The sequence below is a fragment of the Ornithorhynchus anatinus genome, chromosome 3, assembly GCF_004115215.2.
Source record: "Ornithorhynchus anatinus isolate Pmale09 chromosome 3, mOrnAna1.pri.v4, whole genome shotgun sequence".
NCBI classification, from domain to species: domain Eukaryota; kingdom Metazoa; phylum Chordata; class Mammalia; order Monotremata; family Ornithorhynchidae; genus Ornithorhynchus; species Ornithorhynchus anatinus.
In genome coordinates, this window is record NC_041730.1 from 49,212,834 (window position 1) to 49,236,867 (window position 24,034).

General features: G+C 45.0%; 1 protein-coding gene across 1 annotated transcript in view; it reads left to right on the forward strand.

Annotated features, from left to right (window-relative positions):
* The window catches only part of PLCE1 (phospholipase C epsilon 1), a 363,948-nt gene that overhangs the window by 244,455 nt on the left and 95,459 nt on the right, over positions 1-24,034 (forward strand). The window contains 4 exon segments of the mRNA XM_029060510.2: positions 17,461-17,606; positions 18,729-18,987; positions 22,061-22,238; positions 22,241-22,268. Coding sequence (XP_028916343.1) covers positions 17,461-17,606; positions 18,729-18,987; positions 22,061-22,238; positions 22,241-22,268 — 611 coding nt within the window.

The window sequence follows — 24,034 nt, forward strand, 5'->3', positions numbered from 1 at the left end:
AGGGAAGGAGGCACCAGAGCCTGAGCAGTTCAAGATGGCAGTTTAGAAGGGAATCAATCAATGGAGAAGAATCAGTCAATCAGAGGAAGAGAGGATGCAAGGGTTTTTATAAGGCAAGGGAAGGGAAAGGGTCAGAGGTGCAGGTGGAGGAAGTAGATTTACAAAGAAGGCCTTACATCTCCTCTTGAACCTTGATGGCTGAGAGAAGGATGAAGGAATCGATGAAGTTGATGAAGCCAGAAGTAGCTAGGATCTTGCTGGCTGTGAAGTTGTCTCTATAAGGGTGTGGGAATAGAGCTAGATGAGTCAGCCCCACTTCCTCTATGATCTACTTCCAGATCCTCTGAGCTAGTACAGTGTACTATTCCAAGTGGATGTTCAATATATGCTGCTCCTACAACCCTACAATCACCCCCGCACATCTCTAGTTCTATGTCCCTACCTTCCTCAGTCTTGCAGTCCCTTTTTTTAGAATTAGTTGAGAGGGAGAGGCCAAGGGAAGCTGCACACAGCCCAGGAACGTGTTCTCATTTCTACCTGCAGAACTCAGAGGGGATGGTGCATCGTGACAGTTGAGCACAAGCTCATTTCAGGAGTAGGTCTAACCACGATCCTGTTTTGTTTCTTTTTGTTTTCTTAATTTGTCTCTCTTTTCTTCTTATTACCCTGATGCTTTGTCCTCTTTCTCCCCTTCTCTTCTATTCTCTCTTCATGCCTCTCCTAGATCTACCTTCTTCCCCTGACTCCTTTTTCCCTCTCCTCCTCTTCTCTCCCTCTCTTATCTTCTCCTTTGCATTCTTCCTCTTGATTCCACTCCTTGCCTTTATTTTGGCTGTCCTCCTAGCACCCCTCCTCCTAGCACCTAACCTGGCTGAAAAGGTTAAGATGGGCACAGTCCTGACCACATGATGTACACAGTCTTTTTTTGTTATAAAGTTATTTTTGATGTTTATAGCCAGAATTTTCACTCTTGCTTCTTTATTCATTCATTCATTCAATTGTATTTATTAAGTGCTTACTGTGTGCCGAACACTGTACTAAGCACTGGGGAAAGTACAATGCAGCAATACTGAGCGACAATCCCTGCTCACAGCGAGCTCACAGAATGGGGGGGAGACAGATATCAATATAAATAAATAAAATTACAGATATATACATTAGTGCTGTGGAGCTGGGAGCTGGGAAGAACAAAGGGAGCAAGTCAGGGCAACACAGAAGGGAGTGGATGATGATGAAAAGTCGGGCTTAGTCTGGGAAGACCTCTTGGAGGAGATGTCCCTTCCATAAGACTTTGAAGTGGGGGAAAGTAATTAGCGGATTTGAGGAGGGAGGGCATTCCAGGCCAGAGGTAGGACATGGGTTGGGGTTGGCAACAAGACAGGCGAGATCGGGGCACAGTGGGAAGGTTAGCCCCAGAGGAGTGAAGTATGTGGACTGGGTTGTAGAAGGAAAGAAGCAAAGTGAGGTAGGATGGGGCAAGGAGATGGAGTGCTTTAAAGCCAGTGGTGAGGAGTTTATGTTTGATACAGAGGTGGATGGACAACCACTGGAGATTTTTGAGGAGGGGGTTGACACGTCCTGAACATTTTTGTAGAAAGATGATCTGGGCAGCAGAGTGAAGTATGGACTGTCTACACCCAGTCGTGGGGAGAGACAGGAGGTTGGGAGGTCAGCAAGGAGGTTGTTGCAGTAATCTGGGTGGGATAGGATGAGTGATTGTATTAACATGGGAATAGTTTAGATGGAGAGGAAAGGACAGATTTTAGTGATGTTGTGAAGGTGGGACCGACAAGAGTTGGTAATGGATTGAATCTGAGGGTTGAATGAGGGAAAGGAGTCAAGGATAACACCACGGTTACAGGCTTGTGAGATGGGAAGGATGGTGGTGTCGTTAACAGTGACTGGAAAGTTTGGGAGAGGACAGGGTTTGGGTGGGAACATATGGAGCTCTATTTTGGACATTTTGAGTATGAAGTGATGGGAGGACATCCAAGTAGAGATGTCCTGAAGGCAGGAGGAGCTGCAAGCCTGGAGAGAGGGAGAGAGATCAGGGGAGGAGATGTTGAGTTCTTCTGCACAGAGATGGTAGTTGAACCCCTGGAAGCAAATGAGTTCTTCCAGGGAATGAGTTCAGTTGGAGAATAGAAGGGAAATGGAAACTGAATTGAGAGGGACCCCCACAGTTAGGGAATGGGAGGGAGAGGAAGAGACCATGAAGGAGACTGAGTATGAATAGCCAGAGAGTTAAGAGGAGAACCAGGAGAGGACAGAGTCAGTGAAGTCAAGGTTGGACAACATTTCCAGGAGTAGGGGATGGTCCACAGTGTCAAAGGCAGCTAAGAGGTCGAGGAAGATTAAGATGGAGTACAGATTGTTGGATTTGGCAAGATGGAGATCACTGGTGATCTTTGAAAGGGCGGTTTCTGTGGAGTGAAGGAGATGGAAGCCAGATTGGAGGGGATCCAGGAGAGAATTGAAGAGAGGAATTTGAGACAGTGGGTGTAGACAATTGTGCTCAAGGAGTGTAGAGAGGATGGTAGGAGGGAGATGGGGTGATAACTGAAGGGAGCTGTGAGGTCAATGGAGGGTTTTTTTAGGATGGGGGAGACATGGGCATGTTTGAAGGCAGTGGGGAAGAAGCCATTGGAGAGCAAATGGTTGAAGATGGCTGTTAGGGAGGGATGGAGGGAGAGGACTAGAATTTTGATAAAGTGCAAATAAATTGAGTCCTATGCACATGTTGAGAAGGGGAGCAGCAGCATTTGAGAGGAGGCAGGAGATTTCCTCTGGAGTTACTGCTGGGAAAGATGGGAGAGTTGAAGAGAAGGCCAGAAGGGGAAAGGACTGAGGAGAGGCAGGGCCGACTTTAGGGAGCTCACACCTGATGATGTTAATTTTCTTAATAGAGTAGATGGCCAAGTCACTGAGGGGCAAGGGATGGAGGAGGTGGGGGGTGGGGGTGGGGTTGGGGGGGCCTGAGAAGGGTGTTAAATGTCTGGAACAACTGGCGAGGATGATGGGCATGAGTGTCAATAAGTGAAGAGAAATAGTTTTGCCTGGCAGAGGAGAGGGTAGAGTTAAAGCATGCAAGCATAAATTTGAAAAGGACAAAGTTGATATGATATTTAGATTTCTGCCAGCAGCGTTCTACAGCTCGAGCACTAGATCGAAGGAGGCGAATTGTGCAAGTGATCCAGGGCTGTGGGTTAGTCCTATGTGTCAGCACTGTTCCAAGCACTGGGGTGGATGCAAGGTAGTCATGTTGGACACATTCGGGGTCCCACATGGGGCTCACAGTCTTAATCCCCATTTTACAGATGAGGGAACTGAGGCACAGAGAAGTGAAGTGACTTGCCCAAAGTCACACAGCAGACAAGTGGCAGATCTGGGACTAGAACTCAGGTCTGCTGACTCCCAGGTCTATGCTGTACCCACTAGGCCACTCTGCTTCACATTGTTTATGCTCTTAACTTGCTTGTTGCTCTGGCAGCTCCCGCTTCTGGATTGTCCTCAAGCTGGGACCCCTCAGCCTCAAAGTGTTCTTAACCTCAGTGAGAGGCTGCCAGTCCCAGGGATGTAGGCCTGGGAGTTAGAAGGTCCTGAGTTCTAATCTCCACTCCGCCACTTATCCAATATGTGACCTTGGGCATGTCACTTTATTTCTCTGTAGCTCATTTCCTTAATCTGCAAAATGGGGATTAAGACTGGGAGCCCCATGCGGGACAAGGACTGTGTCCAACCTGATTACCTTGCATCCTCCTCAGTGCCCGACACATAGTAAGCATTTAACAAATATCACAATTATTATTATTATTAAGTGTGGTCTATAGTGACGTGATGATCATGGAAATTCTCAAAGGGCCGACTGTAGGGGTGCAGGTCTTAGAACCATAAAGAAGATTAAAAAGCAGTAGTGCTCTGTAGATTTTCATTTTAATCTTAAATCAGGTGCCACACTGCCACCAAACTCTGACAGTCTCCTAAATGATGTGCTGACCTTGTCTATTTTTGTATCATTGGCCAGAGTGCTGCCTAGGAAACAGAATTCTTTTTGACATTTTGCTCCATGCTGCCAGGAAAGGTCTTCAGTGATGTGTAGGGTTTCCATGGTGCAAACTAATGCATTTTTTCTGCAGGGGCAAAATAATTTTTCGTAAAGCCAGGCCACTGAGCGACAGTCTTTCCTTAAATTTTCCCAGCCCATCTTGGGCTATGATCAAATAATACTTTAGAACAAATTTTCATCTAAGCAGCTAAAAGCTAAGTAAAAGTAGAATTTTTTACTAACTTGTCTCCTGCCAGGACTTTTTGGGGACTCCATTTTGGACTCAGGCCTGAGACTCCCTCAAAGTTCAGAGTGAGATAGGGGGATCATTATCCCAACCAGAGTTCCTTAACTCCAGAATGCTCCCACCACAGTCCACTTTTCAGAAATCCAGGCACTTTGTCCCAGACTAAGAGCCTACCCTTGACCATAACAATGAGGCTGGGCCCTGCTGATGGCATGTTCTAATTCCAGTGTAGGCCCCCCAATCCAGGCCATAGGTCCTGGGTCACAAGTCACCAAGTTATCCCCCTTTCAACTTCAGATTTCCTCCCCAAGAAGAGGCAGTGTGTCGAGAAACCAAAGAAGTACACTATGTATACACCCCTTCAAGAACGTCCTAGTCCGTCAGCTGAAAGATTAACTGGGACATTGACTGCCCTCTCATGCTCTAGATTTGCCACTCCAGAGATGTATCCCAGGGCAGAAGGTAAATTCCCAGCTTGAAACCAGAGGCTATTGTAACCCAGAGTGGAAACAAAGTTATTTGTAATAAAGTCAGCTAGATTACATTTAGACCCCTGCAGCAACTTCCTGATTGAAAATTGAGCATTTTAATTCCCCAAATGAGTGAAATTTTCCTCCAGACCCAGGTTTTCTCAAATAAAAAGTCCACAGCTTTTAAATTTCATCCACTGTTACCTCATTAAAGAGCACAGTATGCTCCAAGAAATTCCATGCCTCTAACATTCTTCGGCAATTCTTTGCTTTTGATTTGTCAGGTCCCTCTTTTCAGCTCTCCTTCCAGTTAAACCAGGAGGTATCTTTCTCCTTACACAACTGCCCTTCTGTGTTCTGATAAGCTGGGCAATGACCTTAATGTGCATAATTTATGATTGAATTATTCTGGAGTCCAGAAGACACTTGAACCAGTTTCAAGAAACTTGACCACTCAGTTTCTGGGTGACCTGGGAACCATTTTCAGAAATGAAAAACTGAGTTGTAAATAATGCTTCTCTGTTCCTCTGGCAGGCCAGTGAGCCAGCAGCATGAGGGGAAATGGAGGAGGAGCAGCTGATGTGGCCCAGGTCCAGAGCAGTGTGAGGTGCCCAGGGGCACAGGGGAGGGGAGGCAGGTGGAAGCTGGAATCTGAATGCCATATGCAGTTTGGGATGTGGTAAAAACAGAGGATCCAACTGGTTATCAGTTAATCAATCATTGGCATTTACTAAGTGCTTACTGTCAGAGTACAATACAACAGATTTGGGAGAGACATTTCCTGCCTGCTAGTTTATAGTCTAGAGGGGCGACAGACATTAATATAAATCAATAATTTAGAATATATAATTTAAAAATATGTGCATAAGTGATGTGGGGTTGAGGGTGGGATGAATATCAAATGTGCATAGGTCACAGATCCAAGTGAAGAGATGATGCAGGATTGAGATGGTGCTGGGGAAAAGAGGGCCTACTTAAGGCAGACTTCTTGGAGGAGATGTGACCTTACCTGATTATTATTACTACTACTAATAATAATGATATGTGCCAAGCACTGTTCTAAGTTTTGAGAAAGATACAAGTTAATCAGTTTGGATACAGTCACTGTCCCATATGGGGCTCACAGTCTAAGTAGGAGGGAGTAGGATTTAATTGTCATTTTACAGATTAGGTAATTGAGGCAAAAAGAAGTTAAGTTTCTAACTTTCTAGAAAGTTTCTAACTTTCTAACTTTCTCTAAGTTTTGAGAAAGATACAAGTTAATCAGTTTGGACACAGTCACTGTCCCATATGGGGCTCACAGTCTAAGTAGGAGGGAGTAGGATTTAATTGTCATTTTACAGATTAGGTAACTGAGGCAAAAAGAAGTTAAGTGACTTGCCCAAGGTCACACAGCAGACAGGCCTCAACCTGTCCCAGGACAAATACCCCCTGCCCAAACTGCAAACCTAAAAACCACTGGGAAAGTTGGGCTCCATTTCTGTAAATGGCCAATAGACCCTGACTGCATGCACAGTTCCCAGGGAAGCTCTGAACTCAGGGAAAAACACCCACTTAAATGATCTTCCATTTTTTAATGATGTTTATTAAGCACTTATTATATGCCAGGCACTGTACTAAACACTGGGTAGATAAAAGATAGTCATTCATTCAGTCAATCAATCGTATTCATTGAGCGCTTACTCTGTGCAGAACACTGTACTAAGTGCTTGTAAAGTACAATTCAGCAACAGAAACAATCCCTACCCAACAATGGGCTCACAGTCTAGAAGGGGGAGACAGATAACAAAACAAGTAGACAGGCATCAATAGCATTAAAATAAATAGAATTATAGATATATACACATCATTAATAAAATAAATAGAATAATAAATATACACAAGTGCTGTGGGGAGGGGCTAGAGTAGAGGGAGGGAATAGGGGCGATGGGGAGGGGACGAGGAGCAGTGGAAAATGGGGGCTCAGTCTGGGAAGGCTCCTGGAGGAAGCGAGCTCTCAGAAGGGCTTTGAAGGGAGGAAGAGAGCTAGTTTGGCAGGTATGAGGAAGGAGGGCATTCCAGGCCAGAGGTGGGCCCGGGGTCGATGGCGGAACAGGCGAGAACCAGGCACAGTGAGGAGATTAGCAACAGAGGAGCGGAGTGTGCGGGCTGGGCTGTAGAAGGAGAGAACGGAGGAGAGGTCAGAGAGGGCAAGGTGATGGAGCCAATAGTGAGGAGTTTTTGCTTCCTACGAAGGTTGATAGGCAACCACTGGAGATTTTTGAGGAGGAGGGTGTGACATGCCCAGAGCGTTTCAGTAGGAAGATAATTTGGGCAGCAGAGTGCAGTATAGACTGAAGCAGGGAGAGGCAGGAGGTTGGGACATCAGAAAGGATGCTGATGCAATAATCCAGTCAGTAAATGATGAGAGACTGTACTAACAAGTTAGCGGTTGGATGGAGAGGAAACATAATAATAATAATAATGTTATATTATATATATTATATTTATATATTATATTTATTTATTATATGTTATATTTATATATTATATAAACATGTCTTAGTTATGTTGTGAAGGTGAGACCGGCAGGTTTTGGTGATGGATTGGATATATGGGGTGAATGAGGGAGCAAAGTCAAGGATGACACCATGGTTGCAGGCTTGTGAGACAGGAAGGTAGTGCCGTCCACAGTGACAGGAAAGTCAGGGAGAGAAAAGAGTTGGACCCAGTCCATCTCCCACAAGGGGTTCACAATCTTAATCCCTATTTAACAGATGAGGAAACTGATGCACTGAGACGGTAAGTGACTTGCCCAAGATCACATGGCAGACAAGTGGCAGAGCTGAAATTAGAACCCAGGTCCTCTGACTTCCAGGCCTGTGCTCTATCCACTGGGCCCTGCTGCTTCCCATTTGATTGGTGTTTGGTGCTATCTACCCCAATGGCATGGCAATATTGCAAAGGAAGTAGCCCTAAAGATGGGCAGGGAAACCTGGGAGAGTCACTGACTTTAACAGCTTAATAAGGAACACCCTAGCCATCAGAGCCTTGGGCTTCATGACATTGTGTGGGTTTAAACTACCTGCTGCCTGGCAGCCCAAGGAGACAGGTCCTGTGTGCCCCCTTTGGAGAGGCTTCCCCCTATTCAGAAGGACCTTGTTCAGTGTTTGATTTACAATCAGACAGTCTCTAGTTTCTGACCTCCCAAGACAGAAGTGACTGACTGATGACTCTATATCTGCCTCTTGATCAAAAGTACAGTACTTCCATGTTAGATTATTTTGCTTTCTATCTGGGTAGAGATTCTAGGGTGTGGATTAATGGAACTGAGCTGTATGGTGAGCATTAGGCTTTGAGGTTCCCCTTGAAATGATATTATCTGTACAGCCTGCTGACAGCTGTGAAAACTCCTTTTCCCATACCCCTTTAGTCTAATGGCATTGTTAGTGAAGGCCCCAGAATCACCTGAATCTGGACTGGAACTGCACTCCCCAATCAGCCATCTCAGGGACTTTTGTCCTTCAATCCAAAATCTCCTCCCAGAATGATCAAAAGGTATCTATCTCCCAGCTGGTCTGGGGACACCTAATCAGTAGAGACAGTGGGAGCAGCTGTTGAACCCCTTTAAATCCACTCACAGTGATCCCTTTAGATCAGTAGAAGCAACAGAATCCCAGAATCTACCAGAATTTACACCCAGGCCTAATTCAAATGTTCTCAGGCACACTCACTTCTCGCCCTTTCTTAGAGGGTCTATAAGGGCAGCAAGCTAAAGAAGCTTGTCTCTCAAAGGCATTCAATCCTTAGTCCTCCTTAAGTGAGTCAGCCTGAAAAATCTTTAGTAGGCTTCGAAAAGAGGGTGACAAGGAGTCTTTTAAAGGTGGAGATAAAAGTGAATTTCTTCGAGGAAATTCCCCAAATCCCCAACTAAATGCTTTGATCAGAAAGAGCCCAAGAAGACATAGCTACTCCAGGATACTCACGCTTTTTATTGTGAGAATAATAATAATAATAATAATAATGATAATAATGTTGGTATTTGTTAAGCGCTTACTATGTGCAGAGCACTGTTCTAAGCGCTGGGGTAAACACAGGGGACTCAGGTTGTCCCACATGGGGCTCACAGTCTTAATCCCCATTTTACAGATGAGGGAACTGAGGCACAGAGAAGTTAAGTGACTTGCCTACAGTCACACAGCTGACAAGTGGCAGAGCTGGGATTCGAACTTATGAGCCCTGACTCCAAAGCCCGTGCTCTTTCCACTGCGCCACGCTGCTTCGAGAAACTGCAAATCATAGAGCAAGGATCTATATTTTTTTTCCTGCAGAAGAGCCAAATGAAATGAAACTTTTGAGCAGCTGGGGTGCCAAGATCCATCTGTACAATGTGAATAGAAAGCAAGGGGAAGAGGAGTGAGAGAAAGAAAAAGAATGAGAAGACAAACTTATTCCTGACTCATCTGGGAAGCAGGGAGGCTAGGTCTCTGCTCGGCTCAGCAGTGTGTCACTGATTGCACCTCTCACACACTTCCCCTCCTTCTCCTGTGTTGCTGCTACTCTGGCCCTAATTTACATCATGGGGTGAATTTATCCCTCCAGGGATTTTGGGGAGACTGGCACTCAGCACTGGAGCTCTTCTTACCCCGGACCTGCACCTCCATGCCTAGTATGGAGCAGATTGCCACTGCATCAGTGTAGGCAGAGGTCAGGATGGAGTTGAGCACTCCCCTTACCTGCCTAGCTTGGCTGGTCCACTTTGGCACTGCTGCTGTTGGAATGGTAGGCGAGAGAAGCACCAGCTTCCCCTGCCTTCCAGTAAGACCAGAGGGAATCCCAACATAACCTGGGTCAGGGCCACCAAGTGTGAGCAGAAGCCAAGAAGTGGAAATGGTGACTTGACCCTGCTTTGAATCCTTTCCAGTCCTCAGAGTCAGGAAAGGCAAGCTACATCGTACCCAGAAAGCTGTGAGAGGGAAGGTAATAGAATGGCTCTCACAGCACCGAGCCTGCCCATGGTATAAACACCTATGCTCAAGAGGGCTGATTTCATGAAAAGCCAGGTCTTGCTCACAAGCCAAAAGTTCCCCACCTCTGGCCTAGTGGCTGTCTCTTCTGCTAATTCCTCCACTACCAAGGCATCCTAGGACAAATTGCTTGTCAGGGCTGTGAATTCCTAGCAGATCCTGGACATTTACAGGTCAATCTCCCTCAAAGGGCCTCTTCCTGAGCCCTATTGGGTGTTTACATGTTCTCCACTTGTTTTCTTCACCTTCAGCACATTGCTTTGACTCAGACCTTTTTTCCCCACTTCTGCTCCTTGGAGTAGGACATGAGCCTAAGGTGGAGCCAAGGTAGCGACTTGCCTCCTAGCCCTCTTCAGTTGGGCCATCGTCCCTGGAGAAGCCCAGGAACCTGGGGGTTTCTTGCTGCCTCTCCCTGACCCGAGGCTGCAGGGTGAGGCAGAGATTGCTCTCTGTGTTCCTGTGTTCCTTCCCCAGCACTCTGGGGGTGAGTAGCCCCTCTGCCTGGTTCACCACCTGCCTGGTGCTCCCATCAGCAAGCAACAGCAGTTGCATTAAGAGCTGCAAGTCCAGATGGAGCCAGCCACTGTGAGTGGTATGGCGGTTGGGTAAGGTAATAGCTCTTCTCCCTGCGGGCCAGAGAAGAGGCTGTAAGCTTGTTGAGGGTAGGGATCATGTCTACCAACTGTATTGTACTCTCCTAAGCACTTAGTACAAAGCTCTGCACAAAGTCAGCACTCCGTAAATACAGTTGATTGATAATCATCAGTGCCCTCCTTGGGTACTGGGGCAAGGATGAGCAGATCCTTAGACAAGTATCACATCCCCTCTTGGCAGGAGTGGGTGGCAGATAGAGAAGGGATACTTACCATACCCTGACTGGGGTTTTTGTCTATCAGGTCATTCCTAACCCACTTTCCTTAGCTCTGTGTGACCTTCCACGCCACCCACCTGAGCATCCCCTCTCTGGGGGAGACTTCTGTGAACTTGGACTCACCCTCTGTTTCTTCATTTACACCCAGAAGTTGCCAGCTCTTCCAGACTGGGACTAGCCAGAAGTTGCCAGCTCTTCCAGACTGGGACTTGCCAAGCAGGCCCCTCCGTACCAATCTAGACGCTTTCAGTGGTTGTTCTTTTTATGTTCTGCCATTAGGTGGCAACAAGAACACTTTGTTCCACTAAATTGAGTAGAGTTTTGAGTTAGTACCACTCTTGTTCATTTAAATTTTATAAGCAATGGGAAAACCTCCCTTTCAGAGTAATGCAGTGAACCATGTAACTTCATTTGTGAAGAAATGATCAAAGAAATAGCATGTCCTAGTGGATAAAGTATGGACCTGGGAGCCAGAGGACCTGGGTTTCAGCGCTTAGAACAGTGCTCTGCACATAGTAAACAAATACCATCATCATCATTATTATTATTTTTATTATTTTAATACTGGCTTGGTGACTCTGGGCAAGTCACTTAACTTCTCTGTGACTCAGTTTTCTCAACCGCAAAATGGGGACTAAGTGCCTATTCCCCATCCTACTTAGGCCCCTGGGAGGCAAGGACTGTGTCCAACCTGATTAACTTGTATCCACCCCACGTGCTTAGAACGTGCTCGACAAGCTCTATGGTGCTTAGAACGGTGCTCGACAAATAGTAAGTGCTTAACAAAAACCATTAAAAAGTAAATAAATAGATTTTAACATATTGTTGCCCTTCCTAGGTGTCCTGAGGACGTCGGAGAGTAGTACTTTGAAACTCTTCCTACATTACAACATTACCTTTTCGAGAAGTGGTATTTGCTTATCAACAGTGGCAACCATCTCTATCCTCAGATCTTTTTGACCAGTTCTTCTGACATTAAAAGTGGGAGCAGAATCAGTGGCATCTCGCAGTCAAGTAAAATTCAGTTTGACAATGAGATCCAGAGAAGGCTGTGAAAGGAAACTGGAAAGCTGCTGGAAAGGAGGCAACAGAACCATAGATTCCCCAGTGGAAACAAGGGAAGGAGCTAGGGAAGAGAATGACAAAGAGAGCCTGCAATGGCATCTCTAATTCTGATGATAACATTAAGCTCTTCTGAATGACGAAATGCCATGCAGATGGGGACAAACTACAGGAAGACTCTATAAAAGCTGAATGAAGGGACTGAAAAATAGCATATTAACAAGATGGCGATGTGAGCAGTGCAAGTTAATGCACCTGGAGAAAACTAAACTAAATGACCAGTAATGTTGTGATGCTATCAGTCATTACTCAGAAAAGAGTTATCATTATCACGGTTGACTGCACATCATCATTTCAGTGTGCAGCAGCAGACAGAATGACTAACCAAATGTTGGATATCATCAGATGGGGAATAGAAGACAAGCACAAATATATATTTTTTTGCAAAGATATAATCAATTGTATTTACTGAGCACTTATTATGTGCAGAGCACTGAACTAAGCACTTGTGAGAGTACAATACAAAAGAATTAGCAGACATAAGCTCGTTATGACATAATGAGCTTAATCATTCATTAATTCAATCATATTTATTAAGTGCTTACTGTGTGCAGAGCACCATACTAAGCACTTGGGAAAGAACAATACAACAATAAACAGTAACAATCCCTGCCAACAGTGAGCTCACAGTCTATAGTAGGGGAGATAGACATCGGTACAGATAAATAAAATTACAGATATATGCAAAAGTGCTGTGGGGCTTATTGGGGGGAGAGAAAAGGGAGCAAGTCAGGGTGATGTAGAAGGGAGTAGGAGGTGAGGAAAAGTGGGCTTAGTTTGTGAAGGCTTCTTGGAGGAGATGTGCCTTCCATAAGGCTTTGAAAGTGGGTAGAGTCATTGTCTGTCAGATTAGAGGAGGGAGGGCATTCCAGGCCAGAGGCGAGGACGTGGGCCGGGGTAGGCAGTGAGGCAGGCGAGATCAGGGCACAGTGAAAAGGGTAGCACAGAGGAGCGAAGTATGCAGCCTGGGTTGTAGAAGGAGAGAAGCTAGGTGAGGTAGAAGGAGAGAAGCTAGGTGAGGTAGAAGGGGGCAAGTGGATAGAGTGCTTTAAAGCCAATGGTGAGGAGTTTATGTTTGATACAGAGGTGGATGGACAACCACTGGAGATTTTTAAGAAGGAGGGTGACATGTCCTGAATGTTTTTGTAGAAAGATGAACTGGGCAGCAGAATGAAGTGTGGATTGGCGTGGGGAGAGACAGGAAATTGGGAGGTCAGCAAGGAGGCTGTTGCAGTAATCTGGGTGGGATAGGATGAGTGATTGTATTAACATGGGAGCAGTTTGGATGGAGAGGAAAGGACAGATTTTAGTGATGTTGTGAAGGTGGAACCGACAGGATTTGGTAATGGATTGAATAGGTGGGTTGAATGAGGGAGAGGAATCAATATATCGCCACAGTTATGGGCTTGTGAGATGGGAAGAATGGTGGTGCCATCTACAGTGATGGGAAAGTTCTGAAGAGAACAGGGTTTGGGTGAGAAGGTAAGGAGCTCTGTCTTGGACATGTTAAATTTGAGGTGACAAAGGATATCCAAGTAGAGATGACCTGAAGGCAGAAGGAGATGTGAGCTTGGAGAGAGGGAGATCGGGGAGGAGATGTAGATTTGGGTATTATCTGCATAAGGATGGTAGTTGAAGCCATGGGAATGAATGAGTTCTTCCAGGGAATGAGTGTAGATGGAGAATAAAAGGGGACCAAGAACTGAACTGGAGGGGCCCCCACAGTTAGGGGGTGGAGACAGAGGAGGAGCCCGTGAAGGAGACTGAGAATGAATGGCCAGAGAGATATGAGGAGAACCAGTAGAAGACAGTCAGTGAAGCCAAGGTTGGATAATGTTTCCAGGAGAAGGGGGTGGTCCACAGTGTTGAAAGCAGCTGAAAAGTTGAGGAGGATTAAGATGTAGTAGAGACCATTGGATTTGGCAAGAAGAATATTATTGGTGACCTTTGAGAGAGCAGTTTATGTGGATTGAAGGGGACGGAAGCCAGATTGGAGGGGGTTCAGGAGAGAATTGGAGAAGAGACAATCCTTAGGTGTGGACAACTTGTTCAAGGAATTTGGAGAGGAATGGTAAGAGGGAGATGGGATGTCTGGAGTGGGAGGCAGGCATTAATATGAATAAAAAAGTAATTGATAATATATAATTTAAAGATATGTACGTAAGTGCTTTGGGTTTGGGGGTGGGATGAATATCAAATATCCAAAGGTCACAGATCCAAGTGCATAGATGACATAGAAGGGAGAGTGACACCGGGAAAAGAGGGCTTATTCAGGGAAGGCCTCTCTAAAAAGCCATGGCTTGACCAGACCTGGATTACTGGGTGCCATTTCAGAAGAAAGGAAGGACAGAATAGAAGAAGATAGAGTAGGCTCAGAGTTGGCAGCCAGGGTGATCAGGGAATGGAGAAGATGAAGTCTTTGAAGTCCATGATTAAAGTTTACAAAATCAAGATAGGCATAGAAAGGCAAACAAAGAGTTCTTGTTCACCAATTCCTGCACCAGGGCAAGGGAGCATCCCTGAAGGTGGAAGGTTCAAAGCAATAGGAAACAGTTTCACACAGTGATTTACAAGCTCAGGAAAGTCGGACAGATCAAAAGTATAAAATTCGGTTCCAGAAAAGTTAGAATAAACTGATGAATGAGGGATCCCTAATAGGTTAGTTCTTTCTTATGTCATGTCTAAATCTCTAATGCTGCAATTTTCTCTTGTGTCTGTGGCAATAAACAGAGATTAGCATTTCCATTATAGTTACCCTATAAATGATCAAAGGCAATTTTTACATAAGCCCTCATTTTTCACTTCTTCAGAAGAGTATCCTTACCTCTTCCTCAAAAACTTGTTTTCCACCTTTTTCCCTGTTGTGTTCACTCCTCTGGACCCTTTGCAGTGACTTTACAATCTTCCTAAATTGTGGTGCTCCACATGGATCCCAGGACAGCCTCCTCACTGACCTCCCTGCCTCCTGTCCCTATCCAACTCCACCTCACTCTGCTGCCCAGATCATTTTTCTAAAAAAATGTTCAGTCCATATCTCCCCACTCCACAAAAACCTCCAGTGTTTGCCCATCCACCTCAGCATCAAATAGAAAGTCCTTATCATCAGCTTTAAAGCACTTGATCAGATCACCCTCTCCTACCTCATCTTGCTGATCTAATACAACCTAGCCCGCACACTTCATGACTATAATGCAAACCTTTGTTTTGTACTCCAATCTCGTTTAGTTACTGCCGACCCCTGCACCTGGAACTTCTTCCTCCTTTATATACAACAGACCACCACTCTTTCCACCTTCAGAGGCCCCCAAAAATCACATCTCCTCCAAGAGGCCTTCCCTGACTAAACCCTTATTTGCCCTCTGCCCTCTCCCTTCTGCATTGCCTATATAGAACTGGATCAGTAGTAATCAGTCAATCAATCTGTCAGTGGTATTTATTGAGTCCTTACTGTGTGCAGAGCACAGAATTAAATGCTTGGCAGAATATAATACAGAAGAGTAGGATTAGATGATCCCTGGCCATAAGAAGACGCAGCCTGGCCTAGTGGAAAGAGTACAGTCTGCTCTGTCATCTTGGGCAACTAGCTTAACTTCTCAGCACCTCAGTTACCTCCTTTGTAAAATGGGGATTAAGATTGGGAGCCCCCCATGGGACAGAGAATGTGTCCAACCCAATTAACATATCTACCCCAGCACTTAGTATGGTGCCTAGCACATAGTGCTTAATAAATACCATTAAAAAAAGGATCTTACAATTAGGGGGAGACATACATTAATAGAAATTACAGATGGATATGTAGAAAACTGTACAAAAAGGCTGTGAGTGCAAGGGAAGGGTGATTATCAAAGTGTTTAAGTGTACCCCTCAAGCATTTGATATTTATCCCACCCTCAGCCTCACAGCATTTATGTTGGTATCCTTGCATTCTGCCACTTCACCTATCTGTAATTTAATTTAGTGTCTAACTCCTCCTCTCACAAAATCAGGAGGACTAATTCTCTGGAGAAGACACTGATGTTAGGAAAAGTCCAGGGAAAATGTGGAAGAGGCAGACCAGCAGCTAGATGGGTAGAGACAATAACAATGATAATGGAAGAACCATTAGAAAGGTTGCAGATTATGGCAGAGGCCAGGATGTTCTGGAGATAGTATATCCGTGGAATCGCTATGAATCGGAAATGACTCAACGCAAATAATAATAATAATAATCTCCTTTAGACTGAAAGCTCCTTGTGGTTAGAGACTGGGTCTGCTAATTCTACTATATTAATTTTTTCTAAACACCTAGTGCAGTGCTCTGTGTATAGTAGGTGTTCAGTAAATGCCATTGATTGATTGATTGCTTGATTCTATTGAAGCCCTGACTGAAGCCATTAAAAGTAGTGTGGCCTACTTCTAGTATGATTAGAACAGAGGATTGGGAGTCAAGGGACCTGGGTTCAAATCATTTCTCCACCACTCACATGGCCTTGCTTACCTTGAGGATTAAATATCTGTTCTCCTTCCCTCTTTGATTGTCAGCCTCATTTGGGACAGAGCTTATGTCTGATTGGATAATTTTTTACCCACCCCAGTGTTTGGCATAATGCTCATACATATTAAGCACTTAATAAATACCATTGTTGTTATTATTAATTGATCATTGTCTAAACTCAATTTCTCAATTAATCGGGAATCCACCTATGCACTGTGGGGAGGACTGAGGAGGAGTCAGGGGAGCAGGGAGAGGGGAGGAATGGAGAGAGGGAACAGAGAACAAATAAGTTAAAATCCATCAACCATCGGATCAGAGCAAACTGAAGCAAAAGGTGGAAGCAGAGGAATTGAGGGTGAGAAGATCCTTAATACTGTTATTATGATTATTATGTTTTTAAGCAGTGTGTGTGCCAGGTGCTGGGACGTTACAAGTTAATTGGTCCAAACAGAGTCACTGAGGCCCTCAGTCTAAGTAAGAGGGAGAAAAGGAATTAAATCCCATTTACAGATGAGGAAACTGAGACACATAAAGGTTAAGTTACTTGCCCAAGGAACCACAGCAGGTAATTGGCAGAGCTGGGATTAGAACTCAGGGTCTATGACTTCGAAGCCTGAGGTCTTTCCGCTAGCCCAAATTGCTTTTCTAATACTGAGAAAACAGAAAAAAAAGGTCTATATCCCCCTCTAGACAGTAAGCTCATTGAAGACAGGGAACATGTCTACTAGCTCTGTTATACTGTACTCCCCCAAGTACTTAGTACAGTGCCCTGCACACAGTAAGCACTCAATAAATGCAAGTGATTGATTGAAAATAGATGAACTGCTGAGGCAGTGGCGCAAACACTACCTCTAAGGGAATGATAATATTCTTCATGTTCTCTGACATTTATGGATTCTTATGTAGGAATTACCTAATAGATACAAATAGATACTAAACTCAATGATTGGGGGATGGTCAAGGAACTTGGATGGCTTGAAACATGGGCCCTAGATTTGGATTTGGGTGGTGAGGGATTTGGAGTAAAAGAAAAAGAGATGAATGAGACAGCTTGCAAATTGCACCTGCACAGCTACATGGTTTAAAACATACAGAGGACCCAAGTTTATTCAACAGCCAATCTTTGTGTGTGTGTGTGTGTGTGTGTGTGTGTGCGCGCGCGTGTGCATGTGTGTATTCCTGTCAGTGTATTTGCAGATAATCTCCCTGTATTTTGTTTCAAAAGGTGAGCTCTTGGGTGACCTGGCTGATCCTAACTGCAGGCTCCATGGAAGAGAAACGAGAAGTCTTCTCATATTTAGTCCACGTGGCCAAATGCTGCTGGAACATGGGCAACTATAATGCCGTTATGGAATTCCTGGCAGGCCTCAGGTACTGGTCATTCAAAAACAAGACCCAGTGGGGACAGTCGCAGGCCCCAGTGGACATGGGGAGGAAGCATCCTGGATTCCGGAAATGTTTGGCATGTCAGCCTCTCAGGGACTCCCCAGAGTTAAGGGAAGCCTTGACCAGACCCTGGATGGGTGACCCCAAGGTGGGGGCTTGTTCTGGGTTTTGAGCTTCTGGAGAAGTCAATGGGTTTGGCAAGTCAAGACTACTCCAGAATCATTCTGAAAAACATCTGGAGAAACCCGGAGTTGACCTGGACCTCTTCAGTGGCCTCCAACTCAGAGAGGTCCTCGGGTAGATCACTCAAGCAGAGAGGACTTCTAGTGGGATTGGGGGAAGGAGGAGAAAGGGACAACTAGGGTAGCCCTGCATCTTGCTTTAGACCAAGCAGTCTGGGTTTCAGCTGGTCTTTCCCCTATCTGATACAGAAATGATACTGAAAGTCTTTATGTAAGCTATTTTGACTTTAAATGTCCAGTTTCCCTTCATTCAGCTTCTGCTGCTCGGAAGCAGTGCTCCTGCTTTCAGGGCCTCGAAAGGGGAATGCAACATCTCTGGAACAAGTTTCTGGGGATTTCCATGAAAGGTTTCAGATGATGACACTTCAGTACATAGCAAAACCTCCACAGTGTATGCAGTGTAGCATGCATCTTGGTCTCTTATTTCCTGGAAGACGATGCACATCCAGGATGTGTTAGGCCATTAGCCACCATTCTAGGAACTGCCCTGGTTTTGAAACCACTGATGGACACCCAGCCAAGCCGGACCTATATCAGTTGCTGCTACTGACCTTTTGACATGAGGATCCAGCACCTCTTGAGGGGCCAGGCCAGTACCAAATGCCCCTAGGAACTTGCTGGTAATATTTGCTGCCTCTCCTGTGTATGAACACTTTTCCCCTTTGGATTGAAAGCATTTTCTTTTCAACTTCTCGAAGCAGCTTCCTTGTGTTATGGAGGAGCCTAATGGCAATGGAAAGGCTTTCCAAATTCAACAATATTGAGGAAAAAAAAGAGAACCGACCTCTAGGTTAAATTTTACCTGAATAATGTAAGTCATTTCCTTCCTCTTTCAGTTTAATTTGATGTCATCTCTTTGCAATAGATCCAGGAAGGTGTTAAAGATGTGGCAGTTTATGGGACAGACTGACATTGAAACCATGAGGAGCCTGAAGGATGCCATGGCCCAACACGAGTCCTCTGCCGAGTACCGCAAAGTGGTGAACCGGGCTCTGAATATTCCTGGCTGCAGAGTGGTGCCATTTTGTGGGGTGTTTTTGAAGGAGCTCTGTGATGTTCTCGATGGAGCACCCAGCCTGTTGAAACTTTGTCCTCGGTACAACTCTCAGGAGGAAACCTTAGAGGTAATGTTCCATGGAGCTATCGCTCTCCCAAGCACAAAGGGACTGTGTGACTTAGTTTTTGCTTTCTATGTGTTCGTTCTCCCTCCCCTGTCCATGTTAGCTGACTTGAGTTCAGGATAGGTGTGGGTGTGGCTGGAGGTTGGGTATGTGTGTGTGGTTGTGTGTGGGTGTGAGAGAGAGAGAGAGAGAACTGCTGGGTCCAGGACCTGTATGAATGGTAGAGATTGTCCAGGTTTAGGGATAATAATAATAATAATAATGTTGGTATTTGTTAAGCGCTTACTATGTGCCGAGCACTGTTCTAAGCACTGGGGTAGACACAGGGGAAGCAGGTTGTCCCACGTGGGGCTCACAGTCTTAATCCCCATTTTACAGATGAGGGAACTGAGGCACAGAGAAGTTAAGTGACTTGCCCACAGTCACACAGCTGACAGGTGGCAGAGCTGGGATTCGAACTCATGAGCCCTGACTCCAAAGCCCGCGCTCTTTCCACTGCGCCACGCTGCTTCTAGGGATGAAATTTTCTGGGGACCTGGGGGCCTTAATGACTTGTCTTTCCAATTAAAGCTGAAAAGACCCAAGATGATGGCTTTCTGGCCTTGTAGCTCTATGAGGCCTGTTCTTTCCCAGCCCCCATCCTCCTAAAATCTCCACCTCCTTTTTCACCCCCATGCTCAAGGTAACACCTACTGTCAAATGATTTTGAAATGTCCTTAAAAACTGATGAATAATAATAATGACACTTTGTAAGTGATTACTATGTGCTAAGCACTGAGTTTGATATAAGGTTATAAGATTGCACACAGTCCCTGTCCACTCCCAGCACTCAGTTGTTTTTTGTTTGTTTGTTAGGTTTTTTATTGTGTTGGTTAAGCACTTACTATGTGTCAAGCACTGTCCTAAGAACTGGGGTGGAACAAGTTAATCAGGCCAGATATTAAATTCCCATTATACAGTTGAGGAAACCTGAGGCCAGGGAATACATCTGCTAATTCTGTTGTAAGCAGAATACTGTGGTAAGTACAGTGCTGAGTACATAGTAAGCACTCAATAAACCCCATTGATTGTGACTTGCCCACAGTCACACAGCAGGCAAGTGGCAGAGCCAGGATAAGAACCCAGGTGCTCTGACTCCCAGGTCTTTGCTTTATCCAATGTCATGCTGCTTCCCAGAAGCTTGGTAGGTGATTGCTAAAAATAAGTTGGAAAGTCATCTAGGTTGCAGAGCAAGATGACATCTCAGATCACTGCCATATCTTCTCTTGTAAGGGAGAATCTAACCTCATATTGGTTGGAGAAGTTCAACTGGATTGGCTCTAAGCAACCAATGGGACTTAATTTGAACAATATGAGGGACCTATGTCTCACATCAAAATTGACAGATGAATTTCATTCATTCATTCATTCAATAGTATTTATTGAGCGCTTACTATGTGCAGAGCATTGTATTAAGCGCTTGGAATGTACAAATCAGTAACAGATAGGGACAGGCCCTGCCCTTTGATGGGCTTACAGTCTAATCGGGGGAGACAGACAGACAAGAACAAATCATCAATCAGCTAAAAAATCTTCCTTAAAACAAATGAGGTGAAGAGGTTGAAGCGCATTATCACATTGTACAGAGAATAACATTGGGGTAATTACTATTTCTAACATTTATTAAGCACTTGCAGAGCACACAGCTCTAAACTAAATGCTGGGACAATTTAAGAAAATCGATTACAAACCAGTCCTTGGCCCACAAGAAGCTCTTCAGTGTAAGTGGGGAGAGCTAGACCCATGGAACAAAAGAGTCTTATGCAAACACAATGGAAACAAGTCAAAGAAACACATAATTGAAACATCAAAGACAAAAATATGAGATACACAGTCCTAAGAGAGGCCAGCTGAGAGTCCTTGATGAAGTCTGCCCAGTGTTTCAACAGTCGAGAAGGCATGTTTCACTTTTGGGGTGACTTTGGGGGGAAAGAGTCCATATGACCATCAGCTGACCCCCTGCAGCTCCTGGCAGCAAGGGGCTCCCCATGCTGCAGACCACACTGTGAGTGGGAGGAGGGTGGCCTCTTGCAAGAAACAGGGTTCACCTTTGGCCACCCAGATGCAGCATTGCTGGTCAGGGACTCTAGATGTTTCAAACCTTCTCTGTCAGCCCTGGAGTCCTGCTTTTCAGGACACACTTTCTCACTCTCTTTCCTTCTCCCTCTTTGTGTACTATCTCTTCCTATCTCTCATTCTCCTTTTCTCTCTCTTTCTTTCCCTCCCTCTTTCTGCATCCCCAGAAACATTCTTGCTAGCCATGCTGATTTATGACTATCCAAAGAACTTCGTCTCTGAAACCAAGGGCATTTGCTTGTGTTATCTATGTGTCTGTGTGTACTGAGGTCTGCATTGCTATAGCTGTGTAGGTCTTTAGATCTGACTTACCTTGCCTCTAATTTTCTAACTTGAATGAAATTTCTTTGTCTCAGCTGTAATTGTTTGGGAAATGCCCAGAAGTACCTTGAAGCTTTCTCACCTCCCCCCTTAACCCTGTTGGGCCAGCTGTGTGTAAAAGTCCCCTCTTAAGCTTCCACCCCCTGATTCCACCCACTCTTTGCTGTTTCCATCCCCTGGCCCCAATCAAGCCAGGGAAGCCTGGTTACATGCCAGTGAATGGGAAAAGACAGGACAGAGAATGGGGAGGAGGCAATAACGAATGGCTGATACAGGGGCAGCAATAGCAACTGCTCAGGTTGGAATTAAAGTTAAGGAAAGAACAAAGAGAAGTTTAGAACAGAACCCATTACAGGTACATCAATACAGGTGATGGGAGCTGAAAAGTAAACCAGGAACAGGGAGGCTGGAGGTGGTAGTAGAATGAGGGGAGGAGGGGTCAGAGAAGAAATTGATTTACCTGGCAGGGATTGATGAAACATTAGGGGTAGATTTAATGAATCCTAGGGTATGTCAGCAAGCAGGGTTGCACTTATTTCCAAAAAGCAAATACAGGGTTTGCCTATACAATGTTTTGAATGGTGACAAAAGTATAAGTTTAAACTCGTCCAGGTCTAATTCTACATATATTTATTTTCAGTTTGTAGCTGATTACAGTGGACAAGATAATTTCTTGCAACGAGTAGGGCAAGACGGATTAAATAATCCAGAAAAAGAGTCAACCGGTCAACATATCTTTCAAATTATTCGGAGCTGCAATCGCAGTCTTGAACCAGAAGAAGCAGAAGACAGCTTCAGTGAAGGAGACAGTTCAAGGAAAATTCTCTGAAGGATAGGACCCGAATCCAGTAAGTTAAATTATTGGAAAAGGAAAAAAAAGTTTCAATTCTCTCTCTTCCAGTATTCCTTAACCTGTTCTACTTCCTTTTGATTGTAGTTGACCTCGATTATTCATTCAATAGTATTTACTGAGTGCTTACTATATGCAGAGCACTGTACTAAGCACTTAGAATATTACAATTCGGCAACAGAGACAATCCCTGCCCAATGATGGGCTTAAAGTCTAATTGGGGGAGACAGACATGGACAAAAAACAAGACAACATAATCATGATAATAGAATCAAGGGATGTACACCTCATTAACAAAAAAAAATAGGGTAATAAAAATATATAAAAATGAGGACAGTGCTGAGGGGAGCAGAAGGGAGGGGGAGGAGCAGAGGGAAAGAGGGCTTAGCTGAGGGGAGGTGAAAAGGGGTGAAGGGGGAGGGAGCAGAGGGTGGAGGCAGGAGCAGAGAAGGAGCAGAGGGAAAAGGGGAAGCTCAGTCTGGGAGGCCTCTTGGAGGAGGTGAGCTCTTAAGTAGGGCTTTGAAGAGGGGAAGAAAGTTAGTTTGGTGGACGGTGAGAGGGAGGGCATTCCAGGACAGTGGGAGGCACGTGGGCCAAGTGATAGGCATGAACGGGGGACGGTGAGGAGGTGAGCGGCAGAGGAATAGAGCATGTGGGGTGGACAGTTAGAAAGAGAGAAGGGAGGTGAGGAGGAGGGGGCAAGGTGATGGAGAGCCTGAAGCCGCAGAGTGAGGAGTTTTTGTTTTGTGCAGGGGTTGATAGGCAACCACTGGAGGTTTTTAAGAGGGGAGTGACATTCCCCAAGTGTTTCTGCAAGAAGACGATCCAGGCAGCGGAATGAAGAATAGACTGGAGTGGGGAGAGACAGGAGGAAGGGAGATCAGAGAGAAGGCTGACACAATAATCCAGCCGGGATATTATGAGAGCTTGTACCAGTATGATAGCTGTTTGGATGGAGAGGAAAGGGCAGATCTTGGCGATATTGTAAAGGTAAGACCGGCAGGCATTGGTGATGGATTGGATGTGTGGGGTGAATGAATTAAGAGATACAACTTTCGTCATTAATGAAAGCTTTTTTTTTTTGTATTTTTAATTTTTTTTTTGCCTGAAGGATTTACCAATTCCCAACATATGTATTTGGGAAGCATTTAACAGGCTTGACCTATATAACTTCAAATTTTAACAGTTTTGGCTGGGCATGCCATGTCTTGAGCCGACTTTGCAGGAGTGGGGTCAGATCAATCTCTACTACTGCAGAATGTAGAGCAGCATTAGGGGCAGAGGATTCCAAGAAAAGGAAGCAGAAAAAAAGAGAGAAAGAAAAAGAATGTTGTGCAGGCAACTGGAGAAGGCAATGAATGGGATGCAAAAGGAGAGGCAGAAAGAATCCCAGATAAACTTGCAAAGAGAAAGATATCCAGGTAAGAAGAGAATCAGCTTGGCTAGTGGTAAGAACAAAGGAGTCAGGAAACTTGGATTCATAACCCCAGCTTTGCCACTGGCCCACTGTGTGACCTTGGTTAGGCCACTTCATTCTTTGTGCCTTGGTTTTCCTCAATCTGTATTATACCTTCTCTCCCTACCGTTTAGATGGCGAGCGCTGCATGACAGGATCTCCATCCAGACAGATAAATTTTATACCTACTCCAGGATTTAGCACACTTGCTTAATAAAGAGTACCATTAGAATGTATCCTCAGGAGAAAGTGATGGGACCATATTCATTCATTCATTCAATAGTATTTATTGAGCGCTTACTATGTGC